The sequence below is a fragment of the Symphalangus syndactylus genome, chromosome 17 (assembly GCF_028878055.3).
Source record: "Symphalangus syndactylus isolate Jambi chromosome 17, NHGRI_mSymSyn1-v2.1_pri, whole genome shotgun sequence".
Lineage (NCBI taxonomy): Eukaryota > Metazoa > Chordata > Mammalia > Primates > Hylobatidae > Symphalangus > Symphalangus syndactylus.
Genome location: NC_072439.2, coordinates 52,355,771 through 52,381,849, shown reverse-complemented (window position 1 = coordinate 52,381,849; position 26,079 = coordinate 52,355,771). Strand labels below are relative to the sequence as shown.

At 38.6% G+C, this 26,079-nt stretch overlaps 2 protein-coding genes across 9 annotated transcripts in view; one reads left to right on the top strand and one right to left on the bottom strand.

Annotated features, from left to right (window-relative positions):
• The window catches only part of EIF2A (eukaryotic translation initiation factor 2A), a 39,321-nt gene extending 18,482 nt beyond the window's left edge, over positions 1–20,839 (bottom strand). The window contains exons 1-6 of one of the 8 annotated variants that reach the window (XM_055247395.2): positions 20,561–20,839; positions 15,005–15,074; positions 8,599–8,673; positions 4,379–4,497; positions 3,424–3,523; positions 2,666–2,748 (exon numbers count right to left, since the gene is read on the bottom strand). In XM_055247395.2, coding sequence (XP_055103370.1) covers positions 2,666–2,748; positions 3,424–3,523; positions 4,379–4,497; positions 8,599–8,673; positions 15,005–15,074; positions 20,561–20,588 — 475 coding nt within the window. In that variant the 5' untranslated portion in view covers positions 20,589–20,839. The remainder of the gene's footprint in view (positions 1–2,665; positions 2,749–3,423; positions 3,524–4,378; positions 4,498–8,598; positions 8,674–15,004; positions 15,075–20,560) is intronic. The other 7 variants (XM_055247398.2, XM_055247396.2, XM_055247397.2 and 4 more) reach the window with 7 other exon arrangements.
• A 24-nt stretch (positions 20,840–20,863) lies between these two features.
• SERP1 (stress associated endoplasmic reticulum protein 1) lies at positions 20,864–24,885 on the top strand. The gene is made up of 3 exons (XM_055247404.2): positions 20,864–21,339; positions 21,614–21,689; positions 22,884–24,885. Exons 1-3 carry the CDS (start codon positions 21,256–21,258, stop codon positions 22,922–22,924), a joined length of 201 nt encoding a protein of 66 aa, XP_055103379.1. The 5' UTR covers positions 20,864–21,255; the 3' UTR covers positions 22,925–24,885.
• Positions 24,886–26,079: the final 1,194 nt, after the last annotated feature.

Below are 26,079 nucleotides of genomic sequence, written 5' to 3'. Positions count from 1 at the left end.
CCCTCTTCATTTGGCATGCTCACAAAGAGGAGAATAAGACAAGAAAGCAAGCTAACCCAGAAACAGTGAGGTGACAGTGCGCCTCAAACACAGGAAAATAAAATGCATAACTATACTGATTGGATGCTGCTCAAAATCAGCCTACACGCCATCTTTGGTACATGTGAACAAAGTTACCAATTCCTATTCTAACTATGATATACTCAAAACTGTACAATCAGTAATGGGATGCTCTCAAGACAAAAATAACTGCAAACCCTTTTTAAAAAATTATTTTCAGTAATAGTGTTACTTTCCGGTATTAAGATTCTAAGAATACCCTGTAGATAATGTGGAACAAACCAAATGAATACTTATATGAATGTGGTATTCTCAAATTATCATCCCTGGTATTCCAGAGTAACAAGATTCTTGGTGGTGACAGAAGGCAATACAAATAAGATAGAAGTTGTTAAATAAAAACCTTGTAGTCTTTAATTTAAATAAAACTATACGTATAAACCTTTAATTTAAATAAAATTATGATTGTTACATCTTTTAAATAGAAAAAAAAGGCCTAGAAACAATGATCAATGCAACAGCAAATAAGAATCCCTAGAATCTAAATACCATTTTTTTTGCTAGACTCAGCCAATTTTTCAAGAAACCCTATTTCCTTTTAATGTTTCCTTCAATGAGATCAAGAGCTAATACTTTTTCTTTGTTCAATTTCAGAGATCAATAGCTATTCAACAGTAGCACACCAAAAAGGAGACAGGGTTTCCTGAAAAATTAGCCAGTTGTAGGTGTAATGGTTAGAAATGCACAAATTAATACTAGAATGACTTGTCTTACCATATAGCAAAGAAGTCACTAAAGACTAATTGGTCAAAGATGAGACAATTTGAGCATCAATAAGAAAAATAACTACAATGGACTGAAACACATAACTTTTAAATCCACAGCTCATTAAGAATGGGACTAAAAAGGCCAGGCGCAGTGGCTCACGCCTGTAATGCCAGCACTTTGGGAGGCTGAGGCAGGTGGATCACCTGAGGTTGGGAGCTGGAGACCAGCCTGACCAACATGGTGAAACCCCATCTCTACTAAAAATACAAAATTGGCCGGGCATGGTAGCACATGCCTGTAATCTCAGCTACTCAGGAGGCTGAGGCAGGAGAATCGCTTGAACCTGGGAGGCGGAGGTTGTGGTGAGCCGAGATCACACCATTGCACTCTAGCCTGGGCAACAACAGCGAAACTCCATCTTGAAAAAAAAAAAAAGAATGGAACTAAAAAACAGCCTGGGCAACATAATGAGATCCTGTCTGTACAAATAATCAAAAATTAGCCGGGCATGGTGGTGCAAGCCTGTAGTCCCAGGTACTTGCGAGGCTGAGGCAGGAGAATTGCTTGAGCCCAGGAAGTCGAGGTTGCAGCGAGCCATGATTGCACTCAGCTTGGACAAAAGAATGAGGCCCACTCTCAAAAAACAGGAATGGGGAAAAAGCTAACTGGTTACAATGAAGGTTGCTAGAGATAGAATACATTATATTAAAACTGATAAAAGCAAGAATATTTATCCTGCCTTTTCTATATAAATGCAGCACTAGGTAACCAAATAGTAGAAGGGGAAATTTTTCTTTATAGAAGCAGTACAGCTGAAAAATAAGTGAGGGAGAAAAAACCAAAGTATCAACAATTTGCAACCACTGATGAAATAATGCATCCAGGCATGAAACATTAATGTCAGCTAAGCCTTAAAGACAACCAGACATTATGTGCTTCTTGATAAAAGAAGTGAACACCACCTTATGATGTAGTCTTACCCTTACTCACCTAAAAAAGAACCTGAAGCTGACCAACTCTAGAGCCAACTTGCAATTTATAGGGGACAGATGAACATGTTAAATTATACCATGGGATACAAAAGCAAAATTCAAACTATGGGAAAACATGAAAGACAAATAACCTTGTTTCTTAAACAATAAATTATGAAGAGTAAAAAACAGGTAGAGTGGGAACTTATAGGACCAAAAGAAACATAAAAGATGTATCAATCAACCACAATGTGCAGTACTTTATTTGGATCCTGAGTTTTAAAAAAAATTGTAACATTTGCAATTAGTAGAAATTTGAACACATATTTAATAATTTGTGATAATGGTTTCGTGGCTAAGTTTAAAAAATGAAAGGCCCCAATCTTCAGAAATCTACCCTGAAATATTTACAATTACATATTTAACAAGTATATAAAAGTATACCATATCTGGGATTTGCTTTCACTTAGTAAGAGAGAAGGTAGCTGGAGAGATGTATGGATGAGATAAGACTGGCCACAAGCTGATGGTTACTAGAACTAGGTGTCTGAAGTTGAAAATTCTACACGATAAAATATCTAAAAAACTTGTATCACAGAATTTCAATAGCAATTAAATTCAGGAAAAGATATTCAAATGTCTTAATAGCAATTACCAGATAATAAAAAGTTATTGTAAAAGAAAACCTTTGTGTTACAGATTTTCACTGAATTCAGACTTCTAAAGAATTATGCAAATGAATGTAACAGTAATTATTGATTAATAAATTAACAGTATTTAGGAAAACCCTATGATGTCATAAAAGTTAATGAAAACTGTATACGATTACAGTAAGTAATAAAATTATGTCATAAATCTTTCCATACTAAAATTGTTGTTTTCAAAGAAGTGAACTTCATTGTTAACATTGCGGGCACAAAGAGTTTCATCTTCTGACCAGGATGGACACCTATGTCAATAAAAAAAAAGTATAAGAAATATTCAGACAGAATGTAACATCATGTTAACATGTTAAAGTAATTTATGATATTGGTTACTATTTAAGGAAAAACACTTATAAACACTTATAAATATGATATTAAGTCAGTTACTAATAGTTTTAGTCAATATATGTTAATAGAAAAGGCCAGGTGCGGTGGCTTACACCTGTAATCCCAGCACTTTGGGAGGCCGAGACAGGTGGATCACCTGAGGTCAGGAGTTCAAGACAAGCCTGGCCAACATGGTGAAACCCCATCTCTACTAAAAATACAAAAACTAGCCAGGCATGGTGGCACATGCCTGTAGTCCCAGCTACTTGGGAGGCTGAGGCAGGTGAAATCACTTGAACCTAGGAGGCAGAGGTTGCCGTGAGCCAAGATCACGCCACTGCACTCCAGCCTGGGCGACAGAGTGAGACTCCGTCTCAAACAAACAAACAAAAGAAACACTGTTCCTTTCCACTTAATACTAAAGGAAAGAAAGATCAAGTTTTTGTTCTATTACATTCCTACATACAAAATCCTTAAAAATACAGATTTTTGTCTGATAAGTTATTTTTTAAATCAATATCAGGAAAACAAATATTATGCAGTGATGACATTAATACTATGTAAAAAATTAGCATCTTAAACCATTTATTTACCAATTTTGCAATTTTTTCTGGATGAAAGATTTCAAACGCGTCCCAGTTTTCACATCATAAAGTTGTAGGTTGGGTATCCCAGCTGTGCCATCTTTAGAAGCTGCAATAAAAATTCTTTTTTTCAGTAATTGCCTTGCAACATTTGTAAAAGGATTATTTTTCTTATTTATTAAGTTTGACATGGATTACTATCAAATGGGTTAAATCATGAAAGCTTGCCTCTGCTACCTAAATAAATAAATAAATAAATAAAAGGTTACATAACCCACTCATGATTCTCAACTGATTCTCAGTATCTCTTTCATTTACTTGGAAAAATAAGATTAATTAGAGTTCATACCTCTTCAAAGAACAAAAACTCAAAAGGTTTGTAAGCCAATAATGACCTATTATCATTTACTTATTCAACAATATCAACATTATTAGAAAATGTTTCTTAAAATAAGCCCCTATAACTATTTTATTACATGAAACACAGCTACATAAAATGTTCATATAATGTATTATCATTAGGTATCTCTTTAAATATATTGGAAAATGGCACAACATTTTCTACTCTGTTATACCATACATATCCCTTAGATGTTTTGTCTACTGTACTTCCTTTCACATAATAATTATTTAAAAGTCTTGATTTTAAAAGTCATTATTATTCTTAATCTTCAGAAATCTCTATCCAGCAGTTATTTACTTCCTGAATTTTCCCTTGAGCTTTTTCTTTTCCTTTAGCTCATAATGGCTCTTTACACTAACTTACCATATACCTTGAAATTACTTTCAATACATTGTTTATTTGGAGAGTACAAGATTCACTGTTGATCATAATATTCACAAACACTATTTACTATCATAAAGACTAATTACTTTCTTATGAGGTTATAAACTTTATAACTTTTTCCCCCCACTAAACATAATTGATCCTGTCAGAGTATTTTTACACTGAGAAAATACTTACTAGTATAAGGCTGCCACGTTACCAGGACAGTATTTTTGGGCGAGAATTCAAGGCAAACTGCCTTTGGGAGGTCGAAGGAGTGCAGTAGTCCCTTGTTAGTGACACTGATAATATTTACTCTGGTTTCAAAAGAAATTATTTCAGCAATGAAATACTGTTTTATAGTAGTCAACACTCACCAAAACATTCATACCTCTTTTCAAATACAGATCACTCCAAAATGTTCATTTTTTTTTTTTTTGAGACGGAGTCTTGCTGTCTCCCAGGCTGGAGTGCAGTGGCACGATCTCGGCTCACTGCAAGCTCCACCTCCCTGGTTCACACCATTCTCCTGCTTCAGCTTCCCGAGTAGCTGGGACTACAGGCGCCTGCCACCACACCCAGCTAATTTTTTTTTTTTAGTAGAGATGGGGTTTCACCGTGTTAGCGAGGATGGTCTTGATCTCCTGACCTCGTGATCCACCCGCCTCGGCTTCCCAAAGTGCTGGGATTACAGGCGTGAGCCACCATGCCCAGCCCAAAATGTTCATTTTTCATAAAAATCAACTTTAAGTTGGTTCTAGAAAATATGCAGGAAATACCTTAACTTCAAAAAAAAAAAAAAAGGCCAGGTGCAGTGGCTCACACCTGTAATCCCAGCACTTTGGGAGGTTGAGGTGGGTGGATCACCTGAGGTCAGGAGTTCGAGACCAGCCTGGCCAACATGGAGAACCTCTGTCTCTACTAACACTACAAAAATTAGCCGGGCGCAGCAGTGGGCACCTGTAATCCCAGCTACTCAGGAGGCAGAGGCTGCTGCGGGCTGAGAGCGTGCCACTGCACTCCAGCCTGGGTGACAGAGTGAGACTCAGTCTCAAAAAAAAAAAAAAAAAAAATGTGTATTTTACCAAAAGTCTCCTATATAAGGCTAATGTTGGGAAATGATATAAAATAGAAGACACATGGATGATTCCACCTTCAGCTGAAAAGGAAAAAAACGCCTTTAAGTGAACACAAAACTAATCTATAGAGAAGCTGAGGTCTATCAAACCAAAGGAAAGGCAGAGGTGCTAGAGAAAATGGCAAAAGTATACTTTTGTTTTATTTTTTATTTGAGATGGAGTCTCACTCTGTCACCCAGGCTGGAGTGTAGTGGCACAGTCTTGGCTCACAGCAACCTCTGCCTCCTGGGTTTAAGTGATTCTCCTGCCTAAGCCTCCCGAGTAGCTCGGACTACAGGCACATGCCACCATGCCTGGCTTATTTTTGTATTTTTGGTAGAGACGGGGTTTCACCATGTTGGCCAGGCTGGTCTTGAACTCCTGACCTCAGGTGATCCACCCACCTTGGCCTTCCAAAGTGCTGGGATTACAGGTATGAGCCAGCGTGTCCAGCCTGCAAAAGTATACTTTTAAATTTGAATAAATGGGCTGGGTGTGGTGGCTCACGCCTGTAATCCCAGCACGCTGGGAGGCTGAGGTGGGAGGACTGCTTGAGCCCAGGAGTTCAAAACCAGCCCAGGCAACATAGCAAGATCCCAACTCAATTAAAAAAAATTTTTTTTTTAAATAAATACAGCTGTAGCAGCTAGGGAAATCAGTAAGGAGACATTTGATGTCTACTACAATCTCAAGAGCAATCTCTAAAAGATATGATTCTAAGAATTATTATGGTACAATGACAAAAATGACAGTAATTGTATGATAAAAGCAGTTCCATTTTGGGATGTTTTCTATGTACCTAACCACTTTATGTACATTTTCTCATTTAATCCTTACAACAATCTTATAAATGTCATCATTTCTGTTTTACAAGTGCTTAAATTTAGGCTTAGAAAAATAAAATGATTTGACAATTTGCTCAAGATCATACTATTGATAAATGCCACAGCCAAGCTTTGAAATCAGTTTGGCCTGACTCACTTTTATGTACTAAACACTCTGGGGTGTTTAAAAAAAAAAAAAAAAAAAAAAAGACACTCCATCTTATTCCAGAAGTTGTTATAAGTAACTTTGTTCTACTCAGGTCTGAGGAAGATAACTGAGGTTAAGATAAGCAGTCACTGAAAAGAATGAAAAATTACCACATATTATTTAAACACACACACCTACATGGAAATCTTTACAACTTGCTGCAAATAACCTATTTTAGAATTACAAGACGCTTTCTTGTTTTCTTGTTGTTGCTGTTGTTAACCTTTATTTTTTTCTTTGCTTTGCAACCAGAGCCTACTCAGAATTGATGGTCTTTAAGAGTTATTCTTAGTTTAATGAAAGATGTTTATTTTAATTAAGAAAAAACATATTTAAGGAAGAATCAGTAACGGTTTCTGACTTAGTTAACCAGAAGCTGAACAAAGACCACAATCAATACATGAAATGTAGTTCTCTTGCCCCAGAACAATAAGTACCATTGTGGTCACAGCACTTTAATGAAATAAATGCTAGAACTTAATATAGAAGATATCTATTAAAATCATGGACATGACATATGGGGACATACTTAAAGGATTCAGAGTTGAATCCCATGGAAGGTTAAGTGTGGATATGAGTGAACTATTAACAATAACTGCCAAGGTAAAAACAGACTTATTCAACAAACTCTAAGCTAGAAGAACAATGAATACTTCAAAAACAAACAAACAAAAAAAGACAATGAAAAGAAGTATAGTATAGCCTATTAGGTAGTAAATTTCTATTGACTCATTACTCAAATAATACAAACTAAAATATGGATTAAAAAATAAAATTTAAGTACCCACAATAGGTTACACAAAAAAAGAATAAGAAATTTTGAGATCACATCCTATTTTTTGAGGCTGAGATTAAAACTGTTAACATTGTAGATAAGACTCATTATAATTATATTATTAATGATTTGAGAGTAGTAGATTCAGGCTGGGTGAGGTGGCTCATGCCTGTAATCCTAGCACTTTGGGAGGTTGAATGAAGCGGGTGGATCACTTGAGGTCAGGAGTTAGAGACCAAACTGACCAACATGGTGAAACACCATCTCTACTAAAAATACAAAAATTAGCCAGACATGGTGTTGTCCGCCTGTAGTCTCAGCTACTGGGGAGGCTGAGGCAGGAGAATCGCTTGAACCTGGGAGGTGGAGGTTGCTGTGAGCTGAGATCACGCCACTGCACCACTCCAGCCTGGGTGACAGCTTGTCTCAAAAAAAAAAAAAAAAAAAAAAAGGGCTGGGCATAGTGGCTAACACCTATAATCACACCACTTCGGGAGACCAAGGCAGGAGGACTGCTTGGGGCCAGGAGTTTGAGTCTAACCTGGTCAACCTAACAAAAAATTGAAAAAAAAAAAAAAGAAAAAGAATAAAAGACCAATTTTTTAAAATTATAAACGCTAATTCTGCCAGCTACTTATAGTCATAAAAGGTGAATCAACTAATTCAACATGTTCTCTTTAGTAGTCAATTTTTAAAAAGCAAGTATTAATCCAATCTCACCGGGTAGGTGAAAGACTTCTGAATACATTAACATTGTAAAGAACAACGTTTAAAATTTACTTTTCAAACTAATGCATGCATTTTCTCCCTTTTGAAAAACCTAACAGTATTATATGTGGTTTAAAACAATGTAAATATCTTTAAGCCAAGCAACAAATATTTGGGCATTTGCATGGTCTATGAAATAAAATGTTGTTGTAACTCTTGAAAAATTAAAAAGGACTGGTTTTCTTAATAAAATATAAGCATTTAATCAACATAATTTTTTGTGCAAGACCAATTTTGTAAACTGGTATTTTATGTAACATATATTATACTAAACGTTCTTTTGAATAACGTACACTTTTATATACATAAGACTAATAATAATAACTGCAGGCAGTTGTTAGTAATTTAACAGCAAAGATAAAAAAGTATCTACATCTAGGATTAAATGAGTAAAGAATTATTTTCTCAGTGTTAGTGCAGATTTAAGAAACTCCAACCAATAACTTAGAGCACTATTTAAAACAACTCAACTTCTTTAGCATTAAATTATATTTTTCATACATTAATTTTTAATTCTAAGTAACTAGATAACTCAAACAAGTCATGACGTATATATAGAAATGAAAAATTTTGAAGGTATTCTGTGTAACGAGAGGTAATATCTCACTACATCATGACATTAAAAGATGGATTTTATTAATGACACTCAAATATCTGTTATTCAAATAATGCCAGTTGTGTTTATATTCATGACACACAAAATATGTTATGTAAATGAACCTAACTTTTCTCCATTGCCCCAGGCAAACAAGGTCCCATCCTTACTAAAGGTATAGACTTTGCAATTCTTCCCAGATTCCCTGAAAATGACAAAAAAAAAGTTTAAATGAATAAACATTAATACTTTTCAAAAAAATCTGATTATAAAGTCAACCATTTCACTATCAATTTAATAACTAAGAACTTGTACAAATTTCAGAAAATTCCAAAATGCTTTCATCTGCCAAAATACTTTAAAATGCAACGCTAACAATCACTGTAAAGTAAGCTGGAAAATGATTTCATACTAACAGATGGATTTTAAGAAAAAAATAGAGCCCTTTCGGGTGAATAAGTTTGTGTAGTAGGCCTTCCATCAATTTTTCATGTGTAGAGACTGAAAGTATAACAACAATAAGAGGCTCCTCACTTAACTACTTGGAAATATTCTATCAAGTAATCAAAACTCTTAAGTACTGTATCTCCGAACTGAAGATGTTTACTATGAATACATCACCCAGTGATAATGAATACCCAAATAGAAACTTGTATCTGTGCACATGTAGATGTACATTAGTGTAGTCACAACATGAGATGAGAACTTCCTGGCCAAAAAATAATTTTGAATTGCTAAATAACAACAAAAGCATTGAGAACTGACTGATACATCCCTTACACTATCTTTGCATTAATTCATCTGCACAAATGAAGACGACATTTGTGCTTCTGCAATCACACAATAATGACAGCTTACATTCAGTTTATAGATAATAAAACATTTTTAAAATCTCTTTCTCATGGTGCAATGGCTCACACCTGTAATCCCAGCAGTTTGGGAGGCCGAGGCAGGCGGATCACCTGAGGTCAGGAGTTCAAGACCAGCTGGGCAACATGGCGAAACCCTGTCTCTTAATAAAAATACAAAAATTAGCCAGGTGTGGTGGTGGGCGCCTGTAGTCCCAGCTACTCAGGACGCTGAGGCGGGAGAATCACTTCAATCCGGGAGGCAGAGGTTGCAGTGAGCCCTTGCGCCACTGTCCAGCCTGGGTGAAAGAGTGAGACTCCACCACACGAAAAAATAAAAATAAAAAAAATCTTTCCCACATAAACAGCTATGATCAAGAAGTTCCCCATCCTACACTACCCTACACTTATGCAACTCATTTCTGAACCTTACGGCAGAATTTTACAATTATCTTTATTAAATTCCACCCAGGTTTTGGCCTATCATTCCAGCCTACTGACGCCTACTTAAATCTTGATTTTCTCTTTTAAAACATTAGTCAGTCCTTACATTACATACAGAAGTATGTAATGTATAAATTATAAAACTGTTACTAGGCTATCATCTAAATTATTTATAAGACTGTTCAGTGTGCTCTGAACAAGATCCTGTGGCTCACCAACAGTCCTTCCCTCGAATTAAAACTAACTCATTAATCAGCTGACTTTACTGACCTTAACCAATGACAATTCTGTCATCATCATGCAACCCAAAGACTTTCTCTTTTCTCAGATATTTTGCCAAAATTATGTTTACAGTTCTATTATTCTGATGTGTATTCTATTATTCTGTCTGGAAATTCTACCCAGAAAGGAAACAAGATAAGCTTGAAACAATTTGTTCTTAGGAAGCTCATTTTGACTTAATAAACACTCCCTTATCACAATGATTATACACTGTCCTTTTAGTAGCTCATTCTAGAGCCATGTTTCAGACTGAAGACAAGCTTACTAAACTACAGAATCCAGAATTCAATTATTTTCTTGGTCTTGGCAATTGGGAAATTTTGTCTCTTTCCTTCTGGTATAATTTTTTGAATGAAAAATTTCAAATATACACAAAAAGTAGAGAAAAAGTATAATAATTCACCTATGCACTCATCATCAAGCTTAAGTAACTATTAACTCAGAGCCAATTTTGTTTTATCTATTCCCCAGTTTTATCTTTCATACCACAACATTCCAATGCAAAAACTAGACATCATTATCATATTATTCTATACTTGATTATGCATCTCTAACCAGTGAGTATATTTTTTAAAAAACATAATCACCACCATGCCACTTCATCTCACAAAATTAACTTCTTAATATCATTTAACACCCAATACTTGGATTGGATATCTGGGTTTTTTAACAGCTCCCCAGGTCATTCTGTTGTGCAGCCACATTTGAGAACTACTCATGTAAAAGACTGACAAAATTCTGAGTTTGAAGTTTTTTTAACTTTCGTAGAAGATATGCACAGTACAGTTCCTACTGTATAATAACTCACCAGGAGACACATAAATATGTCTCTGTTCTACTCTTAGTGATACTGAGATTGTACTGGATTCAGTCATGTGCCTCCTTGTATCCACCTAACTTTTCCTGCTGCCACACCTCAACTATTCAATGAAGAGACCTCATCTCCTAACGCCACTGGTTGTCTTCGAGTCTGCAGAGTTAAAGGCCATACTTCCACATGGCTTCCACCATGCACTGCAGCAGCACACAGAGGAGCTCTGGCACTCAGATTCAACCCAAACAGGCTAAGAGGCTGCAGTAAACTTCTTACCCCGTCTCCACACAACAGACTGTTCTGAAGTACAAATGTTCCATACAGCCTTTCTGGAGACATTCTGCACACATGACCAAGCAAGTTGGCTATATTTTGTGGATTTGTGGTCAGCTCAGTATACCCCATCATATTTGCTCTAACTCCTTCCCTGTCTCATTTCCCTTTCTCCCCTACTCCTGCAGCCTTGGGACTGCGTACCCTAACGAAGTGTAGCACACAACTTTGCCATAGTTTTTTTTTTGTTTTTTGTTTTTTAAATAGATATGGGTTTTGCCATACTGCCCAGCCTGATCTTGAACTCGTGGACTCAAGTGATCCACCCACCTTGGCCTCCCAAAGTGCTGGGATTACAGGCATGAGCCACCGCGCCCAGCCAGACTGGGTTTTCTAGAGTAGTGCTTCTCAAACATTAATGTGCATACAGGGCCAGGTGTGGTGGCTCACGCCTATAATCCCAGCACTTTGGGAGGCCAAGGAGGGTGGATCACCTGAGGTCAGAAGTTCAAGACCAGCCTGGCCAACATGGTGAAACCACGTCTCTACTAAAAATAAAAAAATTAGCCAGGTGTGGTAGCAGGCGCCTATAATCCCAGCTACTTGGGAGGCTGAGGCAGGAGAATCGCTTGAACCCAGGAAGCAGAGGTTGCAGTGAGCCGAGATCATACCATTGCACTCCAGCCTGCGCAACAAGAGTGAAACTCCATCTCAAAATAAATAAATATATTAAGTAAATAAATAATGTGCAAAATAATAAATAACGTGCACACAGGCCAGGCATGGTGGCTGAGGCCTGTAATCCCAGCACTTTGGGAGGCCAAGGCGGGTGGATCTCTTGAGCCCAGGCGTTGGAGAGCAGCCTGGGCAACATAGTGAGACCCCCATCTCTACAAAACATACAAAAATTAGCCAGGCATGGTGGCATGCGCCTATAGTCCCAGCTACTTGGGATACTGAGGCAGGAGTATTGTTTGAGCCTGGTAGGTTGAGGCTGCAGTGAGCCATGATTACACCACTCCATTCTAGGCTGGGCAGCAGAGCAAGACTATGGAAAAAAAAAAAGTGCATATAAATCATCTGAAGATATAGCTAAAATACAGATTCTGATTCAGTAAGTTGGGTAGGGCCTGAGATGCATTTCTGTACTGGCTCAGGAGTGATGCCAGTATAGTTGGTCTTGGTTGGGCCCATGCTTCCTGTGGCAAGGTTCTAGAGAACTGGGCCTAATAAAAATTGGTCACTAGAGTCAGATGACAACAGCCTGATTATAAAGTTCCCCATTAACAGTCATCAAACAGTTCAGCTAAAGGTTTCAGCAACTTTTGATGATCATCTGTCTAGATCAGTGGTTCTTAAAGGGGGGGGTCCCCAGATTTGCAGCATCAGTATCACTGGCGAATTTGTTAAAAACGCAAATTATTGGGCCCTACCGCTGATCTAATGAATCCGAACATTTGGAAAGAGAGCTGCAATCTGGATTTTAACGAGCTTTTCAGATGATTCTGATGCTTGGTAAAGTTTGAGAACCAGTGGCCTAGATCAATTTCTTGAGGATTACAAAATGGTAACTGTCTGATCCAGCATCCATTCTCCATTTAGTAACTGGAATTCGTCTATAAAATTCTTTTTCTCATCAACCACTTGGTTACTCTGAGAAACAGTTTGTATAAGACAAAAAACCAAACACTGCATGTTCTCACTCATAGGTGGGAATTGAACAATGAGAACACATGGACGCAGGAATGGGAACATCACACTCCGGAGACTGTTGTGGGGTGGGGGGAGGGGGGAGAGACAGCATTAGGAGATACACCTAATGCTAAATGACGAGTTAATGGGTGCAGCACACCAACATGGCACATGGATACATATGTAACAAACCTGCACATTGTGCACATGTACCCTAAAACTTAAAGTATAATAATAATAAAAAAAAAGGCAAGAAAAATGCTTGATTCCTTCCCTTTATTTATCAATTTTCAAAGTAATGAGTGAGGACTCCATCAACCACCAATGCTGACCAGTAAGGTTTAAATGGAGGAAGGATTTTTCGGGGGAGCATTTATATACTTGATATGCTTTATCTTTCTATTCATAATTCTTAATGTTCCCATCTTAGGTTGGTGTGAATCTCTTCAAGTTGCTTCCTAAGACCCTTTAACAAAATCTCATTAGTCTTTTACAGCTTTGCTTTCTGGCACAAAAATTGCTATATCAACTTGAACATTTTCTGTCCCAGACCTAGAGTTGACCACCTCTCCAAGGAAGTGGTTCCTTTTAGTGAAGAATTGTATTTAGAGATCACAATCTGTGAGGATGGGGTATCCACTGCTACTGTGTTATTGCTGCTTCCAGGCCTTTTCATTGGCCAGAACTAGGAAATGCAAATGTTTTATGAAAAGAAATCATGAGTTCATACTGATACAGGCAAGTCTATCTTTTCACTCTAATGCTGAAAAATCTTGGTGCCTAACGACATTAATACAATTAATTTACTCTATCCTACAGTAGATTCAAATGACAATATCAACTTTCAGTTAAAAAGAAAACTATTAGGCCGGGCGTGGTGGCTCACGCCTGTAATCCCAGCACTTTGGGAGGATGAGGCAGGTGGATCACCTGAGGTCAGGAGTTCGAGACTAGCCTGACACGCTGAAACTCTGTCACCACTACAAATACAAAAAAATTAGCCAGGCATGGTGGCAGGCACCTGTAATCCTACCTACTTGGGAGGCGGAGGCAGGAGAATCACTTGAACCTGGGAGGCAGAGGTTGCATTAAGCCGAGATTGCACCACTGCACTCTAGCCTGGGCAACAGGGGCAAAACTCAGTCTCAAAAAACAAAGAATTTTGCAGGTCTTCATATGGTTATGCCACCAACCTGATATAAAGCTAGAATCGCTTATTTTAGTTTCCCATTTTAATTTTTTTTTTTTTTTTGAGACAGAGTCTCATCTTTTTGCCCAGGCTGGAGTGCAGTGGCATGATTTTGGCTCACTGCAACCTCACCTCCGGGTTTCAAGCAATTCTTCCGCATCAGCCTCCCGAGTAGAGTAGCTGGGATTACAGGCGCCTGCCACCACACCCGGCTAATTTTTGTATTTTTACCAGAGACGGGGTTTCGCCATGTTGGCCAGGCTGGTCTTGAACTCCTGACCTCAGGTGATCTGGCCTGCCTTGGCTTCCCAAAGTGCTGGGATTACAGGCGTGAGCCACCGCACCCAGCCTTTAATTTAATTTTTAAATTTAAAACAATTATATGGTCCAAAGTCAAAACTATACCAAAGCTCTTTCACAGATGTGTCCCCTGCATCCTGTAACTCTCTCCCCCTATAAATAAGCATTTTTAACTAGTTTTTGGTTTACTTGTCCATTGTTTCTTTGGGGAAAAAAAATTAATCTAGCTAGCTATATACTATGTGCATATATATGTCCTCCCTTTTTAATATCTTTTTCATTATGATTTCACTAATATTACTGGCTGTGATTTGGCTATCAAATTTGCAAGTTTTTCTCATTCCTTAAGATAAAACTCTTGTAAACTAAAGGCTTGTATTCAATTACACTAGTGTCTACACTTTTTCTTAGTATTGTTCCCCCTACCTTATAAATAGGCTTAAGTTACTATTTTCAGATCTGAAGATCATTTTCCTTGATAGAGAATATGTATTCTTTTCATCTTCGGTTAATATTATACAATATAATATTATACAATAAAAACGAGTTCATTTTTTTCCCTTTGTTCTTTTCCTTTCTTTTGTTCTCGTTTCTTTTGTTCTTTTCCTTTCTTGTTCAAAATACACCACCAACAAAACCATTTTAGACTGTACTGTATGTTCCCTGTAACATTACTTAACAAAATAAATCATACCTTGGGAACACTGTGCTTTCTGTAAAATGTGGTGGTCCATTCACCATGTACAATCCTTCTGATCCTCGGACTAAAGAAGTAAAATAAAAAGAACCACAATTACTTTATTAATAAAGACTCAGTTAACACAAATATCTTTTTTAAAAAAACAGCTTTAGTGAAAATATTAATGAAATCATTAAATATTTCATTAAACTATAGAATACTAGCAACAAAAGGGCATATTTTCTTACTCTGTTACATAAAATCATACAATTGCTGAGAAATACGTAACTTTTTAAACAAAAACTCGAAACTTTGTCACCACTGAAAGAAAGGCAGCTGTCTTGTGGTAAAGAGGACATGAATTCAGAGCCTGACCTAAGTTTATAACTGCCTTGGATACTTTACCACCTCTGAATCTGTGACCCAATCTGTAAAATGGAAATATTAGAACACAGGATAGCTGTATGCTTTATATAAAGTAATAAAAAATATAGTACATGTTTAAAGTTTTCAGAAATATATGGCAATATTAATATATTCACAATTTCTCAAACTAAGAGAACAAGTGGAATGAGACATATTCATTTAAGGCCCCAATGACAGTAATAGCCTAAAAAATTAAGTAGAAACAAAGTTCAAGATTAAATAATCATCTACAGAACTAGACTATACTTATTTCCATGTTTAAATTTATTTATTTTATTTTTTTGAGACAGGGTCTTGCTGTCACCCAGGCTGGAGTACAGTGGCACAATCAAGGCTCACTGCAACTTCAAACTCCTGGACTTAAGTGATGCTCCTGGCTCAGTCTCCCAAGTAGCTGGGACTACAGGCATGTGCCACCCTGCCTGGCTTTTTTTTTTTTTTTTTTTTGTAGAGACAGAGTCTCACTGAACTAAGGCAATCCTCCCTCCTCAGCCTCCCAAAGTGCTGAGATTACAGGTGTGAGCCACCGTGCCTAGCCTAAACTATACTTTTTTAAATGGTTGAATTAAATGCTTCTAAAGCTGAACCAAATAAATAGATTCATTTGGTCAACAAATGCTTAGTGGGAAAAAAACGAACAAACCACCTCCTAGGCCCTGTGTCGAACACTGGCGAAATAATAGGAAAGAAAATCAGCCTTGTCTCTGACCTCATTGAACTTTGCAAACAGTAATCAAATAATTAGCCAAATATACAGAATTGTAGACCTGTGTTTAGTGCTTCAAAGGAAAGGTATATGGTACCACTGAGGGTATAAAAGAGAGTTTTGACCTAAAAATGGAAGGTTAGGGAAAGCATCCGTAAGTGTTTTGTATACTGAGATGTAAAGGATCAGTGGCAGTTAACAAGCAAGGAGAACAGTAACAAGTGCAAAAACCCAACCCCAGCGGATGGAAAGAAGGCCTGTGTGGCTAGAGGATGATGAAGCTGGAAAACAAAATAGGGCTCAGGCCAGGCGTGGTGGCTCACACCTGTAGTCCCAGTACTTTGGGAGGCCGAGGCAGGCAGATGGCTTGAGCCCAGGAATTCGAGACCAGCCTGGGCAACATAGGGAGATGCTGTCTCTACAAAAATTAGCTGGGCATGGTGGCACATGCCTGTAGTCCCAGCTACTCAAGCGGCTGAGGCAGGAGGATCACTTGGACTTGGGAAGTCAAGGCCACAGTGAACCATGATCATGTCACCCACCACCAAGCCATGTTAAGTTTTGTATTTCTTGTAGAGACAAGGTCTCACTATATTGCCTAGGCTCGTCTTAAAACTCCTGAGCTCAAGCAATCCAATCTGCTTTCCTCAGCCTCCCAAAGTGCTGGGATTACAGCTGTAAGCCACCTGGCCCAAACTGACATTTTGTACTTCTAAGATGCCTTGCTAGATTTAATCAGTTTTTTTATTAAATAAATTTAATAAAAGCATATACAGTTTTACTCCTGATAAGCTGTGATACAAAGTTTATTAGAAAAAACACAAAATCAGGTCCATAACAGAACATAAACTGTTTTAAAACTAATAAAAGCAAAAATAAATATGGACTAAAAAACTTCTCAATACTGAAACAATTTTTTTCTACATGTAACTTTCTAACAAGGAATCCTTTTTAGTTACAAGCATCTGTGAAACTAAATACAATGTGTAGTTAGCTTAATATAGTGTATTCTGAGTTTGTGTGATTCCCTGTTTTTAGTGATTTCCCTCTTCAATCAAAGGGGATCGGCAATATGTTCTAGCAGAAAGAAAAATCTAGAATGCAAGCAGTTCTTTTCATTAAAACAACAAATAAACGCCAGTTTCACACAGTAGCTGCGTGAAATACATTAAACATCTATGTAATCTTTTCTAAGCTTACTAGCCTTTTTAGACACTCATACTATTTATTGCTCTAGGCCTGAGTTAGACAGAGAAAAACACAGGGCTTCAATAAACAAGGATCCCATGGCAGGGGTGTAGTCATCTTTAAAATATGATACTTTTCCCAACTCTTACATTCACTGAACTACATATTAGTTTAGGAAAATGACTCAATTTTCAATAAATTATCTCTGTGACTTCAACTGGTCAAGCAGATTAGACAATGTGAATTTCACATAATGGACATTGCTGTTTTATGTACCTAGCACCCAGCTCCTCTTCTTTAGGAGGCGCTCATTTTCTTTTGAGGAGTATCCAGGAGTGGGAATATAATTTAGTCCTGACTACATGATTAAAAGTTGACTGATACAAAGGTGAGCCAAGCAAAGTCAAAGGCAGCTAGCCTTGAGATTTTTGCTGAGACTACTGGCAAAAATGTGTTCTTTCCTTTGGAGCTGGGCATTTGGCTGAATGTCAGTTTAAAGATGAATTTAATCTGGAGCAAAGCAAGAGCCTACAGATGAAGAAAAACAGATTTCTGGCCAGGCATGGTGGCTCAAACCTGTAATCCCAGCACTTTGGGAGGCAGAGGCGTGTGGATCACCCAAGGACAGGAGTTCGAGACCAACCTGACCAACATGGTGAAACCCCATCTCTACTGAAAATACAAAATTAGCTGGGCATGGTGGTGCACGCCTGTAATCCCAGCTACTTAGGAGGCTGAGGCAGAAGAATTGCTTGAACTTGGGAGGTGGAGGTTGCAGTGAGCCAAGATCGTGCCATTGCACTCCAGCCTGGGCAACAAGAGCGAAACTGTCTCAAAAAAAAAAAAAAAAAAAAAAAGAAAAAAAAGAAAGAAAAGCAGATTTCTGAAGCCATGTGAGTATCTGGATCTAGCAGTACTGAGGCTTTTAGGTTATATGAGTTTAAAAAAAAAAATCCCTTTTTCACCTGCTTTGGCTTGTCATTCCCAATTAATATTTGGGGTTAACAAAATTTACTGGCTAATCTGCAAATTATTCACAGCTCTAAAATCCCATGAGTCTAAATTTAACAAAAGATTTTGGAAGTAAAATAATCTATTGTTGAATGAAATATGTACATTGAGAATGTTTAAAAGATTAAACAGTTTGTTCTAGTGAAAGAAAAATGGACCATGGAGTTGAACAATCTGCATAAGTATAATCCTAATCCTGCCAATTTGCAGTGTGAATCTGACCACTTAATCTCTCTGGGCCTCTAAGAATATAAGAATATGAAGAGTAGACTGAACAGACAACATTTAAGCTCTTACAAAGTCCCTGATTTTAAGCACTGTAAGACAATTGTCATCCTTGGTTAATTTACTATAAAGTGGCTATCCTTCATTAATTTAAAAGGATAGTCCAAACAGATAAATCTAATCTAGATCTCTTGTATGCACAGTTCAAAATAGGGTTTGCGCTCTTATGAGGCTCTAATGCCCCCACTGATCTGACAGGAGGGGAAGCTCAAGTGGTAATGCTTGCCCCGTACCAGTCCGGCCCGGGGGTTGGGGACCCCTGATTTAGAGTATCTATTGTCTACCAGGCACTGCACTAGTACTGAGAAGACAGATATGAATAAGACCCTGTCGCTGACATTGAAGGAATCACAATCTAGCAGGGGAGAAAGGTAAGTGAATGGCTAATTATCCTACTTAGTAAGTGAATTAAAATTTCAAATATACTTAAGGTACAAAAATAGCCCAGGAAGTGACTGACTCTGTTGGGTAGAGTGACGAAAGGCTTCACAGAGCAATGATATCTAAAATGAATTTTAATTTCAACAGATGAAAAAGAGTTTGCCAAATCAACAAGAGGCATAGGATAGTACTAGACTGAAGAAACAGGTTGTTCAAAGGGACTCAGAAGCAGTCCAGTATTGATGGAGCACAAAATAAGATGGGATGGCAAGGAAATAAATGAGTCTCAAGAGCAATTCAAGGATTATAAATGGTTACATAACTATGCTACATAGGATGGAATCTACCCTGTAAGCAGAGAGGAACTAACTACTGTAGGTATTTTTGAAGGAGGGGTTATATCAGATTTTAAAATGTGGTATTTTTATTAGAGTTCAAATAAGCATTTAGTATTAAAAATTGTGAATAACAAGCTACCTTTACGAACCTAAAAAAAATTTATTATGTAACTTTGCCTTTTAAACAGTCTTTGCCTAGCATATTATCTAGCAGATTATAGTCGGCGTTTGATAAATGATGACTAAACTGCAGAAGACAGACTGAGTATCGGTGGGCATGGTGCTTAATAACAAAGATTTTAAAATGTAAAAATAGAAATGTAGACTGGCAAAAAGAGCAAAAATGTTTCAAGGTTCCTTTCAAGGGGTGGGGAGAAAAGGAGGGAATAGCCTCCCTCCTTAAATGCAGACAACCTTTCTCTTAATGACTTTTTCCTTCTATATAGTTATCAGAACTTAAGCAAAGCCTTCTTTTCCTTCCCGACTCTTTTCCTTACGTAATACTCATATGCAAAGACTCTTAGCCACACCCTAGTAAAGCAACTTCCCCAGCATTTTCCAATCTAAGTTTATTATCTTCTCCAACACTACACACTCTGTCTTTAGCTTCAAAATTTCAAGAGTCCTCTAATGTTCTACTTCTAATATGCTCATAACCATTTCAAAATCAAATGTTGCTAGAATATCTCTGTCATGCTCACTGCTACACCCTCTCCCAACCACACCTTCATCATTTGAAACCTGCATTACAGCTCCACTCTCCCTATTCAGTCCTACAAACCTCATTAAGGCAGGAAACCCAGAATCTGGAATTACTTAAGTCCAGGTGTATTTAACGTGCGTGATCATTCTAGAGGACTAACTCATATGTTTGTCTTTGTCCTTATTGTAGACCTAAATGACTTCACAAGGGCCCGTGTAACACTAGTATTGCAGACCCATGTGTCACAAATTCAACTAGCACATTGTTTTTCTCCCCCTTCTATTTCTGTAGAAGATGAATCCGCAGGCAAGAATGATGGATGGGTGAAAGGGAGGGGGAATACGAAAGCCCAGAGGCGGAGACTTCACTTCCGATTGCCACGCTATATCAAGAAAGCCAACAGTCTGGCCTTTCCGCAAGCCACAAGAAAAGGCAGGTCAGACTCCCCGGCTCCTCGGGTAGTTCTCAAAGGCAAAGACAAAAATAAGAAACTAGTCTGAAGAAAGAGAGTCCCTCGCTTCTTCAGAACTCACCTGTCAAGAGCGGCGTGGACGGCGCCATGTTGTCCCGGAAAGAGAAACCGCTCGGGTGAGAGTTAACGAGGGCCGAACCCGGCCCCTACACGCCTCCTCATGCGTGGAGACAGCGAATTGGTGTTTCCGGAGCCATCAGCCTCGGGGCCAATTCACTTCCGGTTACGGAGTGTCGCGAAAAGGCGCCCGAACGCGCACGCGCAGATCTAGGGCGACGCTTGACAGAGCTTGGGAGGGTGCGCCTGCTTTCGCCCTCCTTCTCCAGCGGGAGGGGCGCGCACTTCCGCGGGGCGGAGCCCGCCTAGTGCTGACGTTGGCAGCCGAACCCAAAGTAGATCGAGGCGGCGGGCTGCGCATTCCCGTTGTTGCGTTGCGTTTCCTTCCTCTTTCACTCCGCGCTCCCGGCGGCGGCGACGGTGACGGCGGCGCGAGAACGACCCGGCGGCCAGTTCTCTTCCTCCTGCGCACCCGCCCCGCTCGGTCAGTCAGTCGGCGGCCGGCGCCCGGCGCCCGGCTTGTGCTCAGCCCCCGCGCTTGCCGCGCCCAGGCCCAGCGGCCGTAGCTAGCGTCTGGCCTGAGAACCTCGGCGCTCCGGCGGCGCGGGCACCACGAGCCGAGCCTCGCAGCGGTTCCAGAGGAGGCAGGAGAGTGAGCGAGTCCGAGGGGTGGCCGGGGCAGGTGGTGGCGCCGCGAAGATGGTCGCCAAGCAGAGGATCCGCATGGCCAACGAGAAGCACAGCAAGAACATCACCCAGCGCGGCAACGTCGCCAAGACCTCGGTAAGGAAAGAGCGGGCGCCCCTCTGCGTTCCGCAGCCGGAGCGGAGTCCGGGTCCCTGGGGCCGCGTCGCGTTTTCTCCCGGATCCAGCCGACCGTGGGCTGGTGCCGTGGAGGGGTAGGGGCCCTAGTCTGCGAGCCGCCAGAGTGTGGGGGCTCGGAAACGGAAGGGGAGACTTGTGAGGTGAGGGGGCCGGCGACCGGCGTGCAGGCTGTGGGAGCCTGGGGTCCGAGTGGTTTCTCTGCATCTGAAATGGTGGATTTTCGCTTTTGCAGAGAAATGCCCCCGAAGAGAAGGCGTCTGTAGGACCCTGGTTATTGGCTCTCTTCATTTTTGTTGTCTGTGGTTCTGGTAAGTGGCTTGGGGGCTCCCATCAGGTAGACTCTTGGGTTGAAAGGATTTGGGATGACGTGGTGATCGGTCAGTAGTGAGTCCTACCTGCGTAGTTCTCAACCCACCTGCCGAGGACTCCACATAATTTTGTTTCATCTGAGCCAAATTACTTGTTCCACATATGCACAGAGGGTGGTGCTCCAGAAACTTCTCCCAGCTTAATTTGTACTCACAGGAGATCAGAAAGGAGGTCAGGTCTTTGTAATGTTCGAGTTGGAATAAATGTAAGACCGGACAAAACCTAACGGAATGAGAATTTAGAATGTTTCGTAACTCCATTATCAGTCTTTGCAAAGAAACTTATAAATATGTACATATAGATGTTAGAACTTGATTTAACATATACCAGAATCTAATGTCTTAATGTCAAAATTGAGTATATTTTATAAAGTAAAGCTTGTGCAAAGAATTGATTCACTATAGAGGAAATGTACCTGATTGGCATTTTAATGTGTGAGTCAAATGTTTTTAGGTTAATAAAAGAAACGTTTGATACATGGTTTAAAAAAAAAAAAGTGTCGGGGCAGCCTGCTGTAAGAGTAACAGACACTTGCCTTTGCAAATAGATTACAAAAAAAAGATCTTTCTTCATTTATCATCTTAATATGCAAGCTGTTAATATTGAAGTAGATGTTTGTTTTCCACATTCTAAAGTTACTGAGATTTCTGTTTAACGTTTCACTTTGCCTTTTGCACTTACCAATTGGAAGCTTTCCTGATAAATGGATGAGAGCCAAGCAGTTTATATAACCTGAAGATGATTGAATTTCAGCTTTGTGAGAATGAGGAAACATGCATATGTTATAGGCCAGGCCTTAAAAGGATGCTTATAAACCAAAATAATTCTATGCTGGAAAAACCTGTTTGCTTTGGTGCTTTAAGTTCTTTGTAAAATGATTACTTATCTGCAAGTTCTCTTGGATACTTAAACATAAAATTCAGCGAAGCTAAGATAAAAAAATAACTCAGGGATATTTCATTGTTTTATTTATTCAGATAGTCCTGTCTTCACTTCTTATTATACTGAAGTTATGTACCATTTGCAAATGTAAGAGTACCTTTGGATTCTTCAGCTACCTTAATAAATATTTGTTAGTCACCAGACCTGTTTTATTCAAAGCTTATTTTAATATTTGCTCTTTCTTTTTACAGCAATTTTCCAGATTATTCAAAGTATCAGGATGGGCATGTGAAGTGACTGACCTTAAGATGTTTCCATTCTCCTGTGAATTTTAACTTGAACTCATTCCTGATGTTTGATACCCTGGTTGAAAACAATTCAGTAAAGCATCCTGCCTCAGAATGACTTTCCTATCATGCTTCATGTGTCATTCCAAGGTTTCTTCATGAGTCATTCCAAGTTTTCTAGTCCATACCACAGTGCCTTGCAAAAAACACCACATGAATAAAGCAATAAAATTTGATTGTTAAGATGCAGTAGTGGACCCTACTTATTCAGTCAATTAAGAGTAAGTTTTTTTATGTGGTTATTAAAACAGTATGAAAAATTAGTCTAACTCTGCATAGACAGGATCTAGATTTTGTTAACCCTAATGTATAAATGCAGTTAGCTTAAATTCCAATTTGAAATCTTGTGGTTTTTATATAGCTAGGCACTTTATTACTCTTTTGAACTGAAAGCACACTCCCTTATAGGTTCATGTAACTGTCCTGTAGTAAGGTGCTTATAAATGGAACAACTACACAGCCTAGTTTTGCCACAGCCTTTAGCATCTAAAAATTTTTAAAAGCTTCTAAATGTCTAATATAAAGGGAGATGTTTATAGCCACAACATCTGTTTTACCAATATTGTTTCCATTACACTACCTTGGATTTTGCATGAGTGAGTATAGTAACCGAAGATGCCATAAAAAAAACTTGATCATTTTCTGACTTAATCAGTTACTGTGGTTTCACTAAAAGCTACCGTGGTGGAGTGAAGTCAATCAGGGAAGGTTTGTTTATGTTACATTGATTCCACCAGAACTATTTTAATATATCAAAGGGGTTTACAATGCCAAACAAAATTCTAGGGAAAAATACTGCTAAAAATGGATGCCTCATCAGAACATGCTGTTGAGTCCAATGTGCCATAAGACATTTTAGCATGTTAAATAGCACTTTTAATAACAAAAAAAGGCACATCAACTACAAAGTTATCCTTAGTTTGGAAATGCTTTTTCTAGATTAATGATTTTTCAATCATTAGGTAGTACCTAATCATTAGGGTACTAGACACATCAGCCTAAAGTGGCATCTGGAATTGAATGGATTTACTGATGATGATCAGTCTTTCGTCTTCCCTTTGTTATATGACTTTGTAGGTTATGATTGATCAAATTTACGTTTTACTAATGGTGAGGGTGAGGATCATAGGGCAGGTTTTGGGTTTTCTAGTACTGTTGAAAACTGCAAGTATTGGCTATTTGTATACTTAGCCATAACTTGGTGAAAAAAAAACCTGAGCAGTGTCTATGTATTAATGCGTTGGAAAGAAAGCTGCTTGTGTTTGCTTTGTTAATTGCCTCAGGATATTTCTTTTAAAATAAGCTGTTTTAAGAGGAACAGAAGGGAAATCTGCTACCTAGTCTATACACAGTGTGAACCTCATAGGGGGCTTCTGGTACCCTCAAACAAGGAGAACAGTAAGGGAGCGGAGTGGTTAAGGACTTTCAGGAACTTAACTGTTCTGGCGTAAGAAATGAATCAACTGACCTTGGGCCAGCAGGTTTTTAACTAAATTGTTACTTGCCTTTCTCACCCAGTTAATCTCTGTACTTGTTTCCCTTTTTGAAACAAGTGTCTTGGTTAACTAATTCTGTTTTATGGTTGCGCTAAATTCATAGCAGGTGCCTTATTCTTTGCTTTGAGTCAAACCATTCCATATCAGAATTTTCCTTGGTTTACTATAGATATTTGGCTTTAAGTTGTTGTTTGTGTTTTTTAATGTATAATGTTCTGATAAATTTGACTGTTAAATTGCTATAGCTAGCAATCATTTTACATATGTAAAATTGCATTCCCTTTGTATTTCATGTGTAATTTACCAGTTAAGTGCATTTTATATTCAGGTTGGATTATGCATGTTTAGGTAAATGAAAGCTGTGTCTTATTTGACTTATTCTTTAAAAATAAAGTTCCCTGAATATTTGATGCTTTTCTTCTAAAAGGAAATGATTTTACAGTTATCTGAGTGTACCTTTTATAGTTAGTAGAAAATGATTTTAAAGAATGTTTAGTATTGTACTTAAATGGTATGCAGAGGCACAGATGTAAGATTTATAACTGGAAATAGGTAGTAAGAAAAATATATAGAAAGCACAATGATTTGAATATTTTTCCACTTAGGATTTCCTAATCTCCTTGTCATCCAATTCAAGCTCAAGATAAAGCACAATTCTTTGATCTCCCTTTGCCAGTTGAATTTTATAGATCATCTAATGTTGAGCACAGTATGAGAATAAATACTGGGGTTGTCAACATTACTCAGTTACTCTTTGTGGTTTAGCTCTAACATTTCAACAAGTTGTCAATTATTGTATCTGTTGGGTTGTGTATAGTGTTGCTCAAAATAATTAAGTGGACTTCCAAAAATAAGATTTCCATTGTAACAGGATGCATTGTAATGGGCTTTGACTTACATTAAAGAAATGTGGATAGTCAACTGCAGGGCCATGACTCTTCTCACTTCTCACTGAGGTTACTGGAGTTCTATTGGTACAAAGGACAACCATGTAGAGCTGGATTATGTTCCTGGGCTTAGTAGCAGGTTCACCAGCAAAACTTTTTTTTTTTTTTTTTTTTTTTTTTTTTTTTTTTTGAGACGGAGTCTTGCTCTGTCCCCCAGGCTGGAGTGCAGTGGCGCGATCTCGGCTCACTGCAAGCTCCGCCTCCCGGGTTCACGCCATTCTCCTGCCTCAGCCTCCTGAGTAGCTGGGACTACAGGCGCCCGCCAACATGCCCGGCTAATTTTTTGTATTTTTAGTAGAGACGGGGTTTCACCGTGTTAGCCAGGATGGTCTTGATCTCCTGACCTCGTGATCCGCCCGCCTCGGCCTCCCAAAGTGCTGGGATTACAGGCTTGAGCCACCGCGCCCGGCCCCAGCAAAACTTTATTGTGCTTTATTTGTAAAACTTAGAGCGTCAGATTCTCTGTTTAGAAATTGTTCTCAAGTTTGATTTGCCTTTACTTGCCTTTTTAGTTTTTAAATTTATTTTTTAGTTGCAAACCCTAACTTCAAGAGGTAGGAGTTGGTTGGCTTCAACAGCAAACTATGGCACTCCCTCAGAGAAGCATTTCCTGTCTAAACTTACTTAGTACCACAGTAGCTACTTGTACTACTTTAT

Excerpts from the sequence above, each read along its gene's own strand:
- SERP1 (XM_055247404.2), top strand. The coding sequence starts at position 21,256 with ATGGTCGCCAAGCAGAGGATCCGCATGGCCAACGAGAAGCACAGCAAG. Across the intron at positions 21,340-21,613 it reads GCAACGTCGCCAAGACCTCG|AGAAATGCCCCCGAAGAGAA; the intron begins GTAAGGAAAGAG and ends TCGCTTTTGCAG. Across the intron at positions 21,690-22,883 it reads TTTTGTTGTCTGTGGTTCTG|CAATTTTCCAGATTATTCAA; the intron begins GTAAGTGGCTTG and ends TTCTTTTTACAG.